This window comes from Arachis ipaensis, chromosome B5 (assembly GCF_059453495.1).
Source record: "Arachis ipaensis isolate K30076 ecotype BB chromosome B5, ASM5945349v1, whole genome shotgun sequence".
NCBI lineage: Eukaryota > Viridiplantae > Streptophyta > Magnoliopsida > Fabales > Fabaceae > Arachis > Arachis ipaensis.
The window spans coordinates 153,813,926-153,832,488 of NC_142440.1; the positions used below are offsets into that span (position 1 = coordinate 153,813,926).

At 35.0% G+C, this 18,563-nt stretch overlaps 1 protein-coding gene and 1 pseudogene across 3 annotated transcripts; both read left to right on the forward strand.

Moving 5' to 3' along the window:
• The first annotated feature begins 562 nt into the window (after positions 1-562).
• Positions 563-6,415, forward strand: LOC107641399 (TMV resistance protein N). 2 transcript variants are annotated; one of them, XR_015883219.1, is made up of 7 exons: positions 669-1,204; positions 1,297-2,404; positions 2,646-2,975; positions 3,087-3,878; positions 4,082-4,612; positions 5,139-5,326; positions 6,284-6,415. XR_015883219.1 is itself a non-coding variant. In XM_021103067.2 (6 exons), exons 1-5 carry the CDS (start codon positions 738-740, stop codon positions 4,598-4,600), a joined length of 3,216 nt encoding a protein of 1,071 aa, XP_020958726.1. In that variant the 5' UTR covers positions 563-737; the 3' UTR covers positions 4,601-4,612; positions 5,139-5,529. The 2 variants fall into 2 exon arrangements, 1 of the variants encoding a protein (XP_020958726.1); XM_021103067.2 differs by lacking the exon at positions 6,284-6,415 and having other exon boundaries at positions 563-1,204; positions 5,139-5,529.
• LOC148566276 (TMV resistance protein N-like) lies at positions 6,077-9,538 on the forward strand (annotated as a pseudogene). The gene is made up of 4 exons (XR_015883220.1): positions 6,077-6,712; positions 6,813-7,923; positions 8,020-8,349; positions 8,466-9,538. The product of XR_015883220.1 is annotated as a TMV resistance protein N-like (transcript).
• The last annotated feature ends 9,025 nt before the right edge of the window (positions 9,539-18,563 follow it).

The following is an 18,563-nucleotide window of genomic DNA, read 5'->3' on the forward strand; positions in this document are numbered from 1 at the left end:
TATTATATATAAGACACTGACTCATTATTATTATATATAAAACGAAGTCTTATCAATACTTGTCTTCTTATTTTGGTCGATCGACTTGTCTTTTAGGCTTTAGCTTTGTACTATTTGGTATGTAGATTTCTCTGGACAAAGAAATCTATCAAAACGTTACTCAAAAGATTTTGCTCTAACAAAAACAACGTAAAAGATAAATTAATTCCTAAAAAATTATTAAATTTGACAAAAATAATCAAATCTTAACTAAAATTGTTTCCTTTAATAAAAAGCAGAGTTGGCTAATAGAAGAAATGAGATGGCATCATTACTTATTATGTGACATTATTAATTATTTACTGAAAAAGATATATGATTCACACATACCGACTTACGTTGTGTGATAATTTTTATTGAATTTAGATCAATTTGATTGGATTTAATTAAAAAAATACTTGTATGTATAGCAGTAGATTTTATGTACTTTATGATCAAAACAAATTTAAACAGGATAAAGTGTTCATAATTATAACTACCGTAAATAAAATTGATAATGAATTTGGATGAAGTTATATTAGGTATGAATTTTATAAGAAAAAACACACAACTCACTTTCCTCATGGCTCTGCATTCTCCCTTCTCACTAAATAAAATGAATAAATAATAGTCACAAGACTAACAACTCACACGTTAACTTCTCACTCACTTTCGTTGGTTTTTTTGTGACACTCAACACTCCAAGACACACTTTCCTCATGGCTCAGAATTCTCCCTTCTCATACGATGTGTTCATTAGTTTCAGAGGCCAAGATACTCGCTACAGTTTTACTGGCTATCTTTACAAACAGCTCTGTAACAACAGAATCCGCACTTTCTTCGATGATGAGGAGCTTCAAAGTGGAGAGCGAATCACACCCTCACTAGTCAAGGCAATTCAAGAGTCCAGGATTGCCATCATTGTGCTCTCTGCCAACTATGCTGCTTCTTCTTCTTGCTTAGAGGAACTGGTCCATATCCTTCACTGCATCAAGGGAAACAATCGGTATGTTTTGCCAGTTTTCTTTAAGGTGGATCCTTCTGATGTGCGCTATCAAAAAAAGAGTTTTGAAAAGGCAATGGCTAAGCATGAGAAGAGATACAAGAATGACATGAACAAGGTGGACAAATGGAAGAAGGCTCTGATAGAGGTAGCCAATTTGTCTGGCTATCATTTCAAAGATGGGTAACTACACTTCGCATGCTCCTTTCTGTAATTGTTTCTCATTATTACAATTTTAAATTGTAAAAGTATCTATGTATATGTTTGTCGGGCAGGCATGGATATGAACATCAATTTATTGAAAAGATCGTGGAAGACGTTTCAAGAAAGATTAGGCGTGTACTGTTGCCCGTCACTGATTATACAGTTGGACTAGAGTCTCGAGTGTCAAAAGTAATTTCACTTTTGGAAATGGATTCTGGTGATGGAGTTCTCATGGTAGGGATACATGGAATTGGTGGCATAGGAAAAACAACACTTGCTCTAGCACTTTATAACTCAATTGCTTACCATTTTGACGGTATGTGCTTTCTTGAAAATGTGAGAGAAAATTCACAAAAATATGGGTTGGTGCTTCTTCAAAATAGTCTTCTTTGTAAGATATTAGGAAAGGAGGAAGTCCAGATAGTAGGTGTTAAAGAAGGAAGCTCACAGATACAACAAAGGCTTCGTCAAAAGAGAGTTCTTCTGATTCTAGATGACATTGATGAGTATGAGCAGTTGAAAGCTATTGCTGGAAAACCTGATTGGTTTGGTCGTGGCAGCAGAATCATTATTACAACACGGAACAAACATTTGCTGACGTTACATGACATTGAAAAAACATATGAGGTACAAGGTTTAAATAAGGAAGAGTCCTTAGATTTACTTATTTGGAAAGCTTTTAAAACAGATATTGTTAGCCCCAGGTACGTGAATGTTTTAACCCGTGCAGTATCTTATGCTTCTGGACTCCCATTGGCTTTGGAAGTAATAGGTTCTAACTTGTTTGGAAAAGAAGTAGAACACTGGGAATCTGCATTACATCAGTATGAAAAAATTCCTAAGAGGAAGATCCAACAAATACTTAAAATTAGTTATGATGCTTTGGAGGAATATGAGAAGAATATTTTTCTTGATATCACTTGTTGCTTGAAAGGACAGAACCTGATAGAAATTAGAGATATACTTCATGCTCATTATGGAGATAACATGAGATATCATATTCAACGGTTGGTTGATAAATCACTCCTAAAGATTAAGGTTGGGGATCAAGTGACATTTCATGATTTAATAGAGGACATGGGTAAAGAAATTGTTCGACAAGAATCACCAAATATGCCAGGAAAACGTAGCAGGTTATGGTCTCATGATGATATAGTTCAAGTTTTAGAAGAAAATCAAGTAAGATTTATTTCAATGATTTAGCTTTCCCGACTTTAAATTTGCTTTATCACTTTATGGTATTATATGCTCACAAACCATCATAAGTTAATTATTTCTCATACTCTGATATTTTTTATGACAATATTAGTTCATTATTTCTCTTTTTATAATTTATACAACTTTTCTGATAAGTTCGTTGAAGTCTTTATGTATAGATATGTATTTTAATTAGTTCATGTTTTTAATGTTGTATCGAAAGGGGACTGAAACTATTGAAATGATCTTTCTGGAGTTTCCCTTGCAAAAAAGGGATGAAAATGAAGATTCAACCAAAAAGGAGAAAAATAAACTTGTACAAGTGGAATGGGATGGAAAGGCCTTTAAGAGAATGAAAAATCTGAAAACACTTATCATAAAAAATGGTTGTTTTTCCAAACGTCCCAAATATCTTCCAAATAGTTTAAGAATAATGGAATGGTGGGGATATCCTTCAAAGCGTTTTCCCTCTGATTCTCATCCAAAGAAGCTATCCATACTCAAGTTACCCAATTATCTCTTTAAGTCATGCAAGTTGGATAGCTTATCCAAGGCAAGTGTACTAAATCCACTTTTAAGATTTTGTTTGTTAGTAAACTCACATCAGGTTATTTATTTGATTGACTCTTTTTTCTGTTATGATGTTTTTTGTCCTTTCTTTCAGAGGTTGGTCGCCTTGAATGTTTTGAATTTTGACAACAGCGACTTTTTGGAAGAAATACCTGACGTGTCGAGTCTTGTGACTTTACAAAAATTATCGTTCAGTGGTTGTAAGAATTTGATTAGAGTTCACAGTTCAGTTGGTGTCCTCAATAATCTCAAAGTGTTGAAAGCTGAAGATTGCCACAGTCTTAGGACTTTTCCATCTATCAATTTGCCCTTACTAGAAATACTTATGTTATCTTATTGCTCAAATCTTGAGAAATTTCCAGAAGTAAAAGGAAAGATGAAAAATGTAGCAATGCTTCATCTGAGTGGCACTAAGATAAAAGATTTGCCATCATCATTTCAAAACCTTTGTGGGTTGTCCAGTTTAAGTCTGTGTGGTAAAGACTTCCCTAGGATACCAAGTGTGATTGTGAAGATGCCGAAACTGTCTACAGTTTTTATTTCTAAAATTCCCGTTTCTGTGACGTGGGCATCACCAAACAAGTTGGAGGAGGGCAGCTCTTCAAATGTTAGTAATCTTGTTCTCTTCCACTACAGTCTGTCTGATGACTTTTTTCCACTGGCTCTTGCATGGTTTCGTAATGTGAAAACATTAGACCTGAGTCTCAATAATTTCACAATCCTTCCCGAATGCATCCAATATTTTCGTTTTCTAAGCTCCCTTAGAGTTGATCATTGCCACTATCTGAAGAAGATTGAAGGGGTTCCACCAAACTTGAAACAATTCTCGGCTGTATGCTGCGAATCCTTGTTGACTCCCTCGGGCACAAGCGTGTTACTCAACCAGGTCTTTTTTTTCTTTTTCTGTAAAGCTAAGAATTAAGTGAGGGTGAAAATATGCAATTGTCAAATTTGTCAAATCATCTAACGGTTATCAGCTATCAACTTTACATGAAGACAGCTGCATAGGAGTCTTCACCTTATGTGAGGTTTAATAATGTTGTTATAAGGTATGTAAACTACTACTTGTGCATTATTTATGAATGGCAGGAAGTGCACGAGAATGGAAACACCGAATTTGCATTGCCTGGAGAATGTATTCCAAATTGGTTTGAGCAGCGCACGAAAGAAGGTTCTATTTCTTTCTGGTTTCGTGGCAGATTCCCTGCCAAAGATCTTTGTCTTGCAATTCTACTGAAGGATTGGTTCCGTTGGTCCCATCGTCCCCGCCTAAAGGATGTAACAACCATCGTGAGCATTAATGGCAAGCAAGTTTCCCGTGGCAGGGGGAGAACCAAAATGCAGAAATTATATATTTTTGATCTGTCCGTGACAAATAAAATGCATCATTTGGATGAAATATGTTTTGAAAACGAATGGAATCATGCGGAGGTTTCATTTGAACTTGAAGATGACGACATTATGGAGATTGGAATGCACATATTGAAGCAAAAGAGTAGTGGAATCATGGAAGATATTCAATTCACTGATCCTTATAGAAAGAGAAAACGAGACGATGAAGCTCTCAATAGTATTGCACAAGTTATGGAGGGAGAGGGACAGCACTAGTGTATGTCCAAGGTAAAATTATTCTGAGTCTCAGTGCTGCACTTTTGAGTTGCCCCATATTATTTTTATTAGCAATAACCTTCTGCATAAGTAGAACAATCTAACTGAAAGGGGCAACTAGGAGTAGAGTGCTTGATTGATCTTGTTTTTGATATTTAAGAAAACATAAAAAGGACACAACCTTCTTGTTTATTTCAGTAGTAACAGAAAAGAAAAAAAGAACATTATTGCATCATAGAAATCACCATGCTTGTGTACTAGAGATAACCGTTCAATCTGGTACATGGTTCTTCAAGAAACAGTTTTATATTACATTGAGTGATTCTGAAATTGTAACAAAAAGGCCAGCTAGGAATAGAAACAAGGTCTATTCTTTACCTATTCCTTGCTTTTCTTAAGATTAGATTAACAAATATCCAAGCCAATCCTCAGTTGCAAGGCAAATATGTAACCCTGTGGCCCAGTCAATTTGAATCTTTATTCTTTGCTTTATGTTGTTAAGTTGGATGCTTCTTTCATCCACTCATTTGCTTTGTAGACAAGAAAATAAGATGAAGTGTTGAGGCTGCCAATGCCAAAAGAGGCTGATTTTCAGTTCGATTCAGATGCAAGCAAGACTATCACTGATACAACCACAGCAAGCCCAAGTCAACTAAACGGTCCATAGGGAGGTTCAAGCAGCCCAAAAAGAGAAGCAGAGAAGAATCTGAGCCAATTCACACGATGGTTAGGAAACCTCCTAATAAACAATCATACTATGTATATATTCATTATTATAGACAATTCCATTCTTTTTTACCTTTGCTGTCATAAATTTGTGAATTCTGTATGTACTTGTTAGAAGTAATTTAAGACATGACTGTCATCTCTACTTTGTTCAAAGCATGACAAATGGAAAGTCAAGAATTCATAGGTCTTACTTTCTCTAAGATATATGCTCCTCACAGCACTAGGTCTTAATTTTTCTTTTCATTTGGAGGATGCATGCAATACATATAATAAACAGCAAGTTTGCCAAAGACTTAAATACAGCAACTAATTTCTTAGTGAACTGAATCGCTCATTAAATTCAGCAAGGAAAAATTAAAACCACCAATCAAAAATTCTTTTTCATATCCTAATTACACTTTATTAAGCTTTTTTTAATAAGTTGTTTTGTAGGAACAAAAGCTAATCCAAACATAGATATTACAAAAATTTAACTAATAAAAAAGACAGTTGTAGATAGATTTCTGGAAACATGTAAAAATGGATTTCATACACCTTAGGACATCAACTCAATTAGTCTGTATAAATGTGATTAATTAAAGAATTTTGGGATTATCACACATTTTCAAAATCAGAGTATAGTAATCACAACAACGTTTGTGCCAAAGAAGGAGTTAATAAGAATTACACCACACCGTAGCATACTAGCATAGCATAGTTGACTGACTGAGCCTTAGTTTTGGTCAGAGATGGACCAAAGGATTCAATAATGAATGAATGCAATTTCTGCGTGGTTGCTAATAAGTTGACTGACTGAGCCTTACACATATATCCTAATTTACTAATTTACTGATTTCTTTCTTTGGTTTTCATCATCATCCAACATTCCAACATATATCCTTCTTGCTTCCCTCTCATGGCTCTGCAATCCTCCACCTCCTCCTACTCTGAATGGAAATACGATGTGTTTATTAGTTTCAGAGGCCAAGATACTCGCTATAGTTTCACTGGCAACCTCTACAAGGCTCTTTGTGACAAAGGAATTCTCACCTTCTTTGATGATGGCGAGCTTCAAAGCGGAGAGGAAATAACACCTGCACTTCTCAAGGCAATTCAAGAGTCTAGGATTGCCATCGTTGTACTCTCTCCTAACTATGCTTCTTCTTCTTTTTGCTTAGACGAACTGGTCCATGTCCTTCACTGCATCAAGGGAAACCATCGCTTGGTTTTGCCTGTTTTCTATGAGGTGGATCCTTCTGATGTGCGCCATCTGAAAAACAGTTTTGGAGAAGCAATAGATAAGCATGAGAAGAGATACAAGGATCACATGAATAACAAGGTGGACAAATGGAAAAAGGCTCTGCATCAAGTGGCTAATTTATCAGGCTATCATTTCAAATATGGGTACTTTATATATACCTTCTTATATTTGTTTTATTTGTCTGATATTTATATTTTGAATTGAAATGACTATCTATGTAACCACGTGTCTTGATTGGGCCAGGGATGGATATGAACACATGTTTATTGGAAACATTGTGGATAACATCTCAAAAAAGATTAGAAGACGTTCAGCTTTGCCTGTTGCTGATCATCCAGTTGGATTGGACTCCCCAGTGTCAAAGGTAGCTTCGCTTCTAGATGTTGAATCTAGTGCTGGGGTTCACATGGTTGGGATATATGGTATTGGTGGAATAGGAAAAACCACTCTTGCTCTTGCAGTCTATAACTTGATTGCTGATAATTTTGATGGTTTGTGCTTTCTTGAAAATGTGAGAGAAAATTCAAATAGACATGGAATTGTACATCTTCAAAATATCCTTCTGTCAGAGATATTAGAAAAGAAGAAAATAAAGCTATCAAGCAGTAAACAAGGAACTTCAGAGATACAAAAGAGGTTATGTCAAATAAAGGTTCTTTTGGTTCTAGATGATGTTGATGAGCAAGAGCAATTGAAAGCTATTGCTGGAAAACCTGATTGGTTTGGTCATGGTAGCAGAATTATCATTACAACACGGGACAAACATTTGCTGACACTTCATGACATTGGAAGAACATATGCGGTACAAGGTTTGAATGCGGAAGGGTCCTTAGATTTGCTTCAATGGAAAGCTTTTAAAACAGATATTGTCAACCCAAGGTATGAGAATGTTTTAGCCCGTGCAGTAACTTATGCTTCTGGGCTTCCATTGGCTTTGGAAGTTATAGGTTTTAACTTGTTTGGAAAAGATTTAGAACAGTGGAAATCTGCAATGGATCAATATGAAAAGGTTCTTGATAATAAAATACGCAAGATACTTCAGGTTAGTTTTGATGTTTTGGGAGAAGATGTACAGAGTGTTTTTCTTGATATTGCTTGTTGTTTTAAAGGATATAAATCAGTGGAAGTTACAGCTATACTTCAAGCCCATTATGGGAGGGGTATGAAATATCATATTGGAATGTTGGTTGAAAAATCTCTCATAAAGATTGATCGTCAATTCAGAATAACATTACATGATCTAATAGAGGACATGGGCAAAGATATATGTCGAGAAAAATCATCCGAAGTGCCTGGAAAGCGTAGTAGATTATGGTTCTACAAGGATATAGTTAAAGTTTTAGAAGATAATCAAGTAAGTAATAGTTTTTTTTTACTTAAGTTTATGAAAGACTTTTTTTAGCACATGTAATTTTAATTAATTCCTGTACTTACTTTTGTGTGATGAAAGGGAACTAGTGCCACTGAAATCATACATTTGGAATTTCCTTTATTTGGAAAGGAAGGAGGTGAAGATCCATCGGAAAAAGAGAAAAACGATGATGTAGAAGTAAAATGGGATGGAACAGCTTTTAAAGAGATGAAAAATCTCAAAACACTTATCATAAAAAATGGTCGTTTCTTCAGAGGTCCCAAATATCTTCCAAATAGTTTAAGAGTATTAGAATGGAGGAGGTATCCATCGAGATATTTTCCCTCTAATTTTGATCCAGAAAAGCTTTCCATACTCAAGTTGCCTGAATATCTCTACATGCTCCCCAAGTTGGATAGCTTATCCAAGGTAAGCGTACTAAGTTCATTTTTATGATTTTGTTTGTTTGTAAATTCACATGATCAGGTTTATTTAGTTTTATTTTAGTTTGTTCATTAATTTGGTTTGTTTGTTTTTTTCTCCAGATGCCGATCACCTTAAAAGTTTTGAATTTTGATTCCAGTGATTATTTGAAAGAGATACCTGATATATCTAATCTTCAAACTTTAGAAGAATTTTCTTTTGAAAGATGTAATAATTTAGTCTCAGTTCACAGTTCAGTTGGTTTTTTACCTAAACTTAAAATATTGAATGCTGGAAAGTGCCCCAAGCTTAGAAGTTTTCCACCTGTTATTAATTTGCCCTTACTGAAAACACTCGGTCTATCTGGATGCTTAAGCCCGGAGAAATTTCCAGAAATTCCAGAAGAGATGGAAAATGTACAAACGCTTACTTTGATTGATACTGGCATAAAAGATTTGCCATGTTCATTTTGTAACCTTTCTGGATTGTGGCGTTTGAATTTGATTGAGAATGAAATATATAGAATACCAAGTGTCATTGGCATGATGCCACTCCTGTCTGTGTGTAAAATTAACTTACTAGGAAATAAGGGGAGGATATCAAGAGAGCAGGAAGAGGGGCTTCATGGAATATTCACTCACTCCCTCTCCTCTTCACGTATGTTTGATCTTTGTCTCAAAACAGTAATTTGTCAGATGACTTTTTTCCACTAGCTGTTGCATGGTTTCCCAATCTGTATGTGTTAGACCTAGGAGGCAATAATTTCACAGTCCTTCTTGAATGCATCCAACAATTTCGCCTTCTATACCATCTCAAAGTGGATGATTGCGAGCATCTTCGGGAGATTAGAGGGATCCCACGAAACCTGGAAATCTTCTCAGCAGTAAACTGCAAATCATTGAGTGAGAGGGGCACAAGCGTGTTACTCAATTAGGTATCGTTACTTTTTAATAAGATGAGTGCTAGGGGGACAGCAATTTTTGTGATTTGTAGCCATCAAATAACCATCAATGATGATTTTAATGGTGTGAGATTTCATCCAATGGCTCACTTTTCTTTGCTGGTTACATGCTAGCCTGTAATATCCCAAGGTTTTTTTTTTGAAACATTTTAGATTTACCCTTATCAAAATACCCATTCTACCCTCATCCTTTTTATCAAACCCTAACCCTAATCTCAAAATAAAACTCACCCTCCCTCCTACACACATAAACACACACATTTCAGAGAAAGAGGGAGAAGGAACGGAAGCAAAGAAAAGAGAAAGGGGAGAGTGAGGGAACGGAGAAGAGAAGAGAGGAAGGGGAGGCTATCCGCTGTCACTGCCATCGCCTTGGAGCACGCCGGCGTTGCGCCTCACCGCCGTGGAGTCGCTGTCCCATGCGTCACCGCTGGCGCTGACGAAGAGGGGAGAGAGTGAGACGTTGAGGCAGAGAGCTGCTGCTGCGGGAAACGCGATGGAGGAGAGGACGCCCCCAAGCTCTATCGCGCCTAGTTGCTGCCTAGCACGCCGTCGGAGACCGCCGTTCCCTCACCACTGCTGCGTCGCCGTTGATGAAGCTGTTGCCGCCGCCGTGAGCCACGAACAGAGGAGGGAGAAGGAGGCGAGTTCGTGAGGGAGAAGAAGCAGCGCTGCCACCTTGCTGCCATACCTCCTTGCTGCCGTCGAGCTGTCTGCTGCCATTGTTGCCGTTCTGGTTCGCTCTTTTTCCTTGAATCTATTTCACTTCCATATCCTGCCATTCTGATTTTATTGAACCTCTGGTTTACCTTGGATTTTTTAGCACTATTTCTTGTTGTCTTCCATTCAATTTGAATCCAATATTTTCTTTGGGTGCTATGATCATTGACATTGCAATAAGAAATGGATGCTGCTGTTGTTGCAGCCGCAACTTTTCGCTGCCCGGTCCAAATCCTCATTTCATTCTACATCAGCCCTCCTCACCCGTTAATTTCGCGCTTCGGGTTTGGTCTCTTTGGTCCCTTAGGACCACGTTGTGAGTAGATTTTACATTTATAATTATTTGGCTTTATATCTATAATTATTTTGATACATGCTGTTTGAATTTATGACTATAATTACAAGTTACCAAGAAAGGATTTGAATTTTATTTTAATAATCGATTTATTAGAACTAAATATTTATCCTTGTTAAACTCATTTTAATATGCACATGAGACTATATATTTTTATGAGACTACATGTATGTTTGAAGAAGTTTTATAGTATTTTAAATTATTTGATTTTATTTGAATATGTATTTTTGAAGTATTGAAATTTGGTTGGTACTCACTTATTTTGGAATTGTGAAACATGTTTGAAATACCTTAAGATTGAGAAAATATGATTGAATATGATTCGGATGAGAAAGTATTATCTGATTTGATTTGATTCGATACCTTATATATTTGAAAGATCAAAGATTTGTTGTATTTAAAATTTTCTGTTTTGAATTGGTTTGGGAGGCTCGTATTAGAAAACCGTAGTTAACGGCGGTTATGACGTTAACCTAGATGCATCTGGCTCAGACCTCAGCTAGCAGGGGCGTTGCTAGCCTAACGTGTAGGCCACACGTTAGATCTGTTATTCCGTACGGACACACTAGAGGAAAGGGCTACCCTTAGAGGTGGAGCCACCCAAGTGTGGACTATTTGATTTGATTTCTGTATGATGACTCCCTTATTGATTCACTTATTATTATTATTATTATCAACTACTGTTTTCTAACTAAAATTACTTTGATAATAATGTTTATATGGTCTCATGTGGATTATAGATGTATTGTCTAGTCACTGAGTTGCAAAACTCATCCCTTTTTTTTAAAAATATTTTTCAGGAACAAATGCTTGACTATGTGAGACATTCTAATCAAGAGTCACGATCTGCAATGAGTATCTATTTTGTCGAATTTCTAGATGTATATGCTCCATATGTCACAGGCAGGATCCAATCATTCTTAATTATTTTAAGATTTGTTAAATATATAACTATTTATTTTAGAACTTGTAAAATATTTGTAATTTTCTTATTCAACTTATATTTGAGTTTGTTAGGCTTGCTAGGGGATTATTTTCCTAAGCGCCGGTTATGACTCATTTTGGGCCGTGACAAAGTGGTATCAGAGCTTAGGTTTCATCTGTGTAATATGGAGCAAGTGTCCTATGGTAGGATCACAATTGTATAAATAGAAGCGCGCCTATTTCTACAAATTGTGAAACTATCAAAGGCCTATAGGAATGTTCTTTTTGTCCTCTATGTCATTGTTGTCTTCTGATTATTGAGATCATGCGTCCCCTGCCACTTCTTATTACTCCTGTCCTTTTGTACCCAATCTTGACATATCCTTTCGTAGATTTTCTCGAATGTGTTTTTGCAATGGTTTCAGCTTTGGTTCCAATTCGCAATTTCTCTCGTAGCTAGTTCTAATTTTCTCCGATTTTGTGAATGTGTGCTTTATTTTTCTTCGTCTTTGGGTTGTTCTCTATGATTTCTAATGTCAGTTCACGAGTTACTTAGAAGATTCGTTCTATATTTGCTGTGAATTACCATCCGATTCCCTTGTAGAATTGTATTTTGATTTGTGGATTGCATGAATTTGCTGAGTTTCTGATCGAAATGCTTTGTTCTGGATTTGATAAGCAATATTGGGATTTTTCTTCTTATGTTGATAATCTTTGAGTTATAACATAATTTTGATTTGCTTTTGATTCTTTCTTTCAAATCAATAATTTTGAAAACTGATATTTAGTTGCTCAAGAAGAATGACTATGTGATGAAAGATATGAATATAGTGTTTTTGTTGTTTGTTCGATTGATAATTTTCCTTACTTAACTGTAGTGAGTTATTTGGGTAATCAGTTAGCTGGATCGAGAGTCTTTTCCGATTTAAAAGTTTGTTTGTGCTTGTCTAATTTGATGATCCGGTTCCGTTATGGTTCAATCTTCAAGTTGCCAAGCACTCATTGATCGAATTAACGGAACTATTTCTGGCTTGATAAGTTGAGAGAAAGATTATGAACACTTTCTTTTTGGTTGGTGATTATAAGATAAATCTTGCTTTTGGCTAAGATATGAAACTTGAGAATTTTCTTAACGCTTTGCTTTTCTGAATATTCTCTTGATCTCAACCATTGTTCTTATTTTTAGAGATTTAGAAGATTTGTTTTTTTGGTCTGTATTGCCTTGTGAGATTGGGATTGTAGATCTTAGATATTAAAAAAAGAATTGTTGGCAATTTCTGACAAAGGAACTAGATATTCAATTATTTCTTAAAGTTGAATAAATTCTTTATACGAGTTTTTCTCCTTATTACATTCAACTACTTATTATAAACCATACTTTTTATGAACTCTTTAATAACTCTAGTTTTAAACTATCTGATTTCTCAACGAGATCTAATGTTTCATGATTCACATTTGATTAGGTTGGTGGAATAAAATAATGTAAGTGAAATTATGTACTAAAGTACTAATTTGATCTATACAATGGTGCTTGAAAGCAAAATTTTACTAGGATTGAAAAGAAATTAACTATCTTAATACAATAATATAGAATTCTTGTAAACTTTGTTGCTTCTAAATTAAAAGTGGAAATCAATATTAAAATAACTTGAGATTTTATTAGAATAATCATAACATATAAAGACTACTTTGATAGATTTTCAACAAGTTAGGATTTTTTTTAGAAGATTGGTAGTTTGAAATGCCTGTGCTCTGGTAACAAAGTTGCTTCTATTTTTATTATTCGTATTACTGAGTATTTATATGTTATAATTTTTTTTATAAATACAATTTTCGTTTTCTATTATGGTACATGATATTGTTGAATATTTTATCTCTAGCCATTGGAAGAGGTTGTTTCCTATGAATTGTTATTGTGGTTATTGCTATTCAAGTCATCATTGCGTGTTGATTGATATTATTATTGCTCGTAAACAGTAAATTCTTGCATATTGATATAGTTAGGATTCGAATTTCTATTTAATAGAGTGACTCAGTAATGTTTTATCAGGTTTTCTAGTATCTTTCTCTTTTTATCTCATTGTTATTATTATTGGTCTCTCACATAACTTTTTTTTTTCAATTCAGTACGCCTTGCATGATATTTTAGGTAATTTGATATTAGAAAATCACGTCTTTATTGTTTTTACATGATGACTTTGTAGATGGTGTTCTAAATTTGTTTAATTGATTTGGTTGTTATTAGTAGTAGTTAGTAGTAAATAGTGGTGTTGTTTTGTGATTGGACTTCTGAGTTTCTTGTAGTTGTTGTTTTTGTGCTTGTTAGGTTCATTTTCGGGTTGGAAATGAGTAAAGAATTTGAAAAAAAAAATTTCTCATGATATTATATTTTCCAAAATAAGGCAAGGATTTGAGAGATATATTTTTGATAGTTAGATTTAAAAAAAAAAAATTTTTTACTATCATGATTATTATTTCATGTTAATAAAAGATATTTTAAAAAAAAATATAGCTTTTAAATTACTAAGGTTTCTCATGGTATTCAATTTTATTGGTAAATCTTTTTATCAAAAAAAAAAGAGAATACCACAAGACGATAGCATTGTGAATGTGATTAAAAATATCAGTTACGCAGCGTGAATAGAGATGCACATTAAAATGAACATGGAGATTCACGACTACAAGCTTGACGTCCAAGTTTATTAATTTCTACATGTTTTAGTTTTTGCTACCAAGAGTATATATATATTTGAGTTTGTCTTTAGTTTATAAGTTTTAAGTTCAGTTAACTATTTATAAAGATGAGTTTTCTTTTTGGTGTTTTATCCTTACAAAAAATTAGGATCCATACTAATTTCATAAAATTCTTTTGCTATGTACTTGGATTATGTTAAAACCTAAATTATGTTTGAAGATTTTAGACAAAAAAAAAAAGTAGCAGTTGTTATAACTAATGTTAGTTTATGTTAATTGAAATTACGTCAAATTTTAGTTTTATTTTCATTATCTTACATGTGCGTTATTCGTAAATTAGGTTATAATTGTATGATCAAATGAAAACATTTGAGTATATTTTACAATAATAATAAGTTAAATTTACAGGTGAATTTTGGCCTTGAGGATAATGAGATGATTGCTTATGTTTTTTCGTTATGTTTTATGTTATTTATCTATTATTTATAGTCAAAAGCTATTAAATTTTATTCTGGTATATTTAATATTTAAGGTCATGGTAATAATTATTCCAAATGGTCTTTGTTAAAGAATCCTAGATAAGAGAAAATGAGCATGTTAATTTTTTTGTGATAATTACTGTTCTTAATTTTCATAACTGTTCAATTGTCTTTTTAAAAGGTGCGGTCAAATCTTCAATTTGTTGTTTTGCTTTGCTCCTCAGTTATTGTCTTTGTCTTGTTGCTTGGGATTTTGATTTACAACTGTTGTGTGTATTTTATTTACGTTATATGTTTGTTGCTATTCAGTTTTCTTTGCCTATAATGTTGTTGCTTCCTATTGTTTTCTTTAACTTCATATGTCCTAGTGTTATTATTTTGGTCTATAAATATTATAAACTTTTTCTTTCTCTTCTTTGATTCTGAAAGATTGTGTCTTATTTGATTGTGTTCCTAGTCATTCTCTTAAATCTTTGTGAACATTGTCATGGACTATAGTGGCCATCTCTTGTGAACTTTGCACTTATTTGATTCAACTGGAACTTGTTTCGACCTAATACTTCGTCTTTTCTTTTATTGTTTCTATCAAAGTTCTTTGATTCAGTTTTCCTTGTTAGGATGTAATTGACTCTTTTTATGGCACACTTTATTGTTTTTGTACATCATTGCTTAATTGTGATCCTACGCATCCTTCCGAACCTATTTTGTGATGTTACTCTTCTCTTCCTAAGTTTTGTATCATTTTGGGTAAAACCCGAGTTTGTTTCGATGTCACGTGCGATTTCTAGACATAGCAAGCGATACACTAGTTCTTTAGGACATAGCTTATCAATGCTGAAGTTTGGAAAATTGTAATTCTAAGGCTTGACATAAGAAGGATTGCTACCATGGATACAGACAACAGAACCAAGGAGATTATGAAGTAAGATTGAATTTTGAGGAGATAGAAGAACGAAGGTTTTGTATATCTGAATTGTCTAGGGAACGGGAGTCAGTGAATATCGGTTGCATCATTTTAACACACCTATGTTGTAACTTTTGTACCTGATTATACTTCTTTCTCATGCTTGGTAAAAGGCTAAAACCATGGAACATTTTTTATACTGTATCAATTTTCGAGGGCGAAAATTTTTCCAAGGGGGGTAGAATGTAATATCCCAAGGTTTTTTTTTTGAAACATTTTAGATTTACCCTTATCAAAATACCCATTCTACCCTCATCCTTTTTATCAAACCCTAACCCTAATCTCAAAATAAAACTCACCCTCCCTCCTACACACATAAACACACACATTTCAGAGAAAGAGGGAGAAGGAACGGAAGCAAAGAAAAGAGAAAGGGGAGAGTGAGGGAACGGAGAAGAGAAGAGAGGAAGGGGAGGCTATCCGCTGTCACTGCCATCGCCTTGGAGCACGCCGGCGTTGCGCCTCACCGCCGTGGAGTCGCTGTCCCATGCGTCACCGCTGGCGCTGACGAAGAGGGGAGAGAGTGAGACGTTGAGGCAGAGAGCTGCTGCTGCGGGAAACGCGATGGAGGAGAGGACGCCCCCAAGCTCTATCGCGCCTAGTTGCTGCCTAGCACGCCGTCGGAGACCGCCGTTCCCTCACCACTGCTGCGTCGCCGTTGATGAAGCTGTTGCCGCCGCCGTGAGCCACGAACAGAGGAGGGAGAAGGAGGCGAGTTCGTGAGGGAGAAGAAGCAGCGCTGCCACCTTGCTGCCATACCTCCTTGCTGCCGTCGAGCTGTCTGCTGCCATTGTTGCCGTTCTGGTTCGCTCTTTTTCCTTGAATCTATTTCACTTCCATATCCTGCCATTCTGATTTTATTGAACCTCTGGTTTACCTTGGATTTTTTAGCACTATTTCTTGTTGTCTTCCATTCAATTTGAATCCAATATTTTCTTTGGGTGCTATGATCATTGACATTGCAATAAGAAATGGATGCTGCTGTTGTTGCAGCCGCAACTTTTCGCTGCCCGGTCCAAATCCTCATTTCATTCTACATCAGCCCTCCTCACCCGTTAATTTCGCGCTTCGGGTTTGGTCTCTTTGGTCCCTTAGGACCACGTTGTGAGTAGATTTTACATTTATAATTATTTGGCTTTATATCTATAATTATTTTGATACATGCTGTTTGAATTTATGACTATAATTACAAGTTACCAAGAAAGGATTTGAATTTTATTTTAATAATCGATTTATTAGAACTAAATATTTATCCTTGTTAAACTCATTTTAATATGCACATGAGACTATATATTTTTATGAGACTACATGTATGTTTGAAGAAGTTTTATAGTATTTTAAATTATTTGATTTTATTTGAATATGTATTTTTGAAGTATTGAAATTTGGTTGGTACTCACTTATTTTGGAATTGTGAAACATGTTTGAAATACCTTAAGATTGAGAAAATATGATTGAATATGATTCGGATGAGAAAGTATTATCTGATTTGATTTGATTCGATACCTTATATATTTGAAAGATCAAAGATTTGTTGTATTTAAAATTTTCTGTTTTGAATTGGTTTGGGAGGCTCGTATTAGAAAACCGTAGTTAACGGCGGTTATGACGTTAACCTAGATGCATCTGGCTCAGACCTCAGCTAGCAGGGGCGTTGCTAGCCTAACGTGTAGGCCACACGTTAGATCTGTTATTCCGTACGGACACACTAGAGGAAAGGGCTACCCTTAGAGGTGGAGCCACCCAAGTGTGGACTATTTGATTTGATTTCTGTATGATGACTCCCTTATTGATTCACTTATTATTATTATTATTATCAACTACTGTTTTCTAACTAAAATTACTTTGATAATAATGTTTATATGGTCTCATGTGGATTATAGATGTATTGTCTAGTCACTGAGTTGCAAAACTCATCCCTTTTTTTTAAAAATATTTTTCAGGAACAAATGCTTGACTATGTGAGACATTCTAATCAAGAGTCACGATCTGCAATGAGTATCTATTTTGTCGAATTTCTAGATGTATATGCTCCATATGTCACAGGCAGGATCCAATCATTCTTAATTATTTTAAGATTTGTTAAATATATAACTATTTATTTTAGAACTTGTAAAATATTTGTAATTTTCTTATTCAACTTATATTTGAGTTTGTTAGGCTTGCTAGGGGATTATTTTCCTAAGCGCCGGTTATGACTCATTTTGGGCCGTGACATAGCCAAAATTTAATAAGGTTGCTGGCTCCCTAAATTTTTCCTTTTAGTAATTAAGAATGCAGATGACATCATAATTCATATTAATGTATGCTAAACTACTGCTTCTGCATTATGAATGAATGTCAGAAAGTGCACGAGGGTAGAAGGACCAAGTTTGTGATGCCAGGTGGAAGCATTCCAAGGTGGTTTGAGTGGCGCAGCAGTGGATCTTCTATTTCTTTCTGGTTTCGTGGCACCAAATTCCGTGACAATGCCCTTTGGATTGCAATTCTACTCAAAGATTGCATCCCTACCCCACTTGAAGTTATCCCCATTGTGACCATCAATGGCAACCAAGTTCAAGATGTCCAGAAGAGATCAATGGATATTTATTTTTAATCTGAACAAATATTATTATTATGAAGCACGACATTTTGAAAGAGGATGGAATCATGTGAAGCTTTCATATGAAGCATATAAGTATATGGAAAAGGTCCCAAGTGAGTCAATTGGAAAAGAGATTGGAATGCACGAATGGAAGGAAGAGAGTAGTAGTATAATGGAAGATATTCGATTCACTGATCCATACAAAATGACACAACTAATTATAATGATGATCATGCTCTCAATAGCATTCCCCAACCATAAGAAGTTAAGAACCACCCCTTGCTCCTCCAAACATGCATTGGTTTGTGGACGTTGCTGTTTCTAACACACACTCAGTTAGGAAGGAGGGTAGGGAGGATTCAATATCAGCATGCACACAGCTATATGGCTGTCCCCACCTGTGTATGTCAAGGTGTAATTGTTATTAATTTATTATATTATTATTATTAAGTGTGGCACTTCCCTTGCTAGTTTTGCATCTCTTCATTTGGTTGATGAGTGCAATCTATAACAGAAGGAGTTTTTTGAAAATAAGAACT

Excerpts from the sequence above, each read along its gene's own strand:
- LOC107641399 (XM_021103067.2), top strand. The coding sequence starts at position 738 with ATGGCTCAGAATTCTCCCTTCTCATACGATGTGTTCATTAGTTTCAGA. Across the intron at positions 1,205-1,296 it reads GGCTATCATTTCAAAGATGG|GCATGGATATGAACATCAAT; the intron begins GTAACTACACTT and ends TTTGTCGGGCAG. Across the intron at positions 2,976-3,086 it reads AGTTGGATAGCTTATCCAAG|AGGTTGGTCGCCTTGAATGT; the intron begins GCAAGTGTACTA and ends CCTTTCTTTCAG.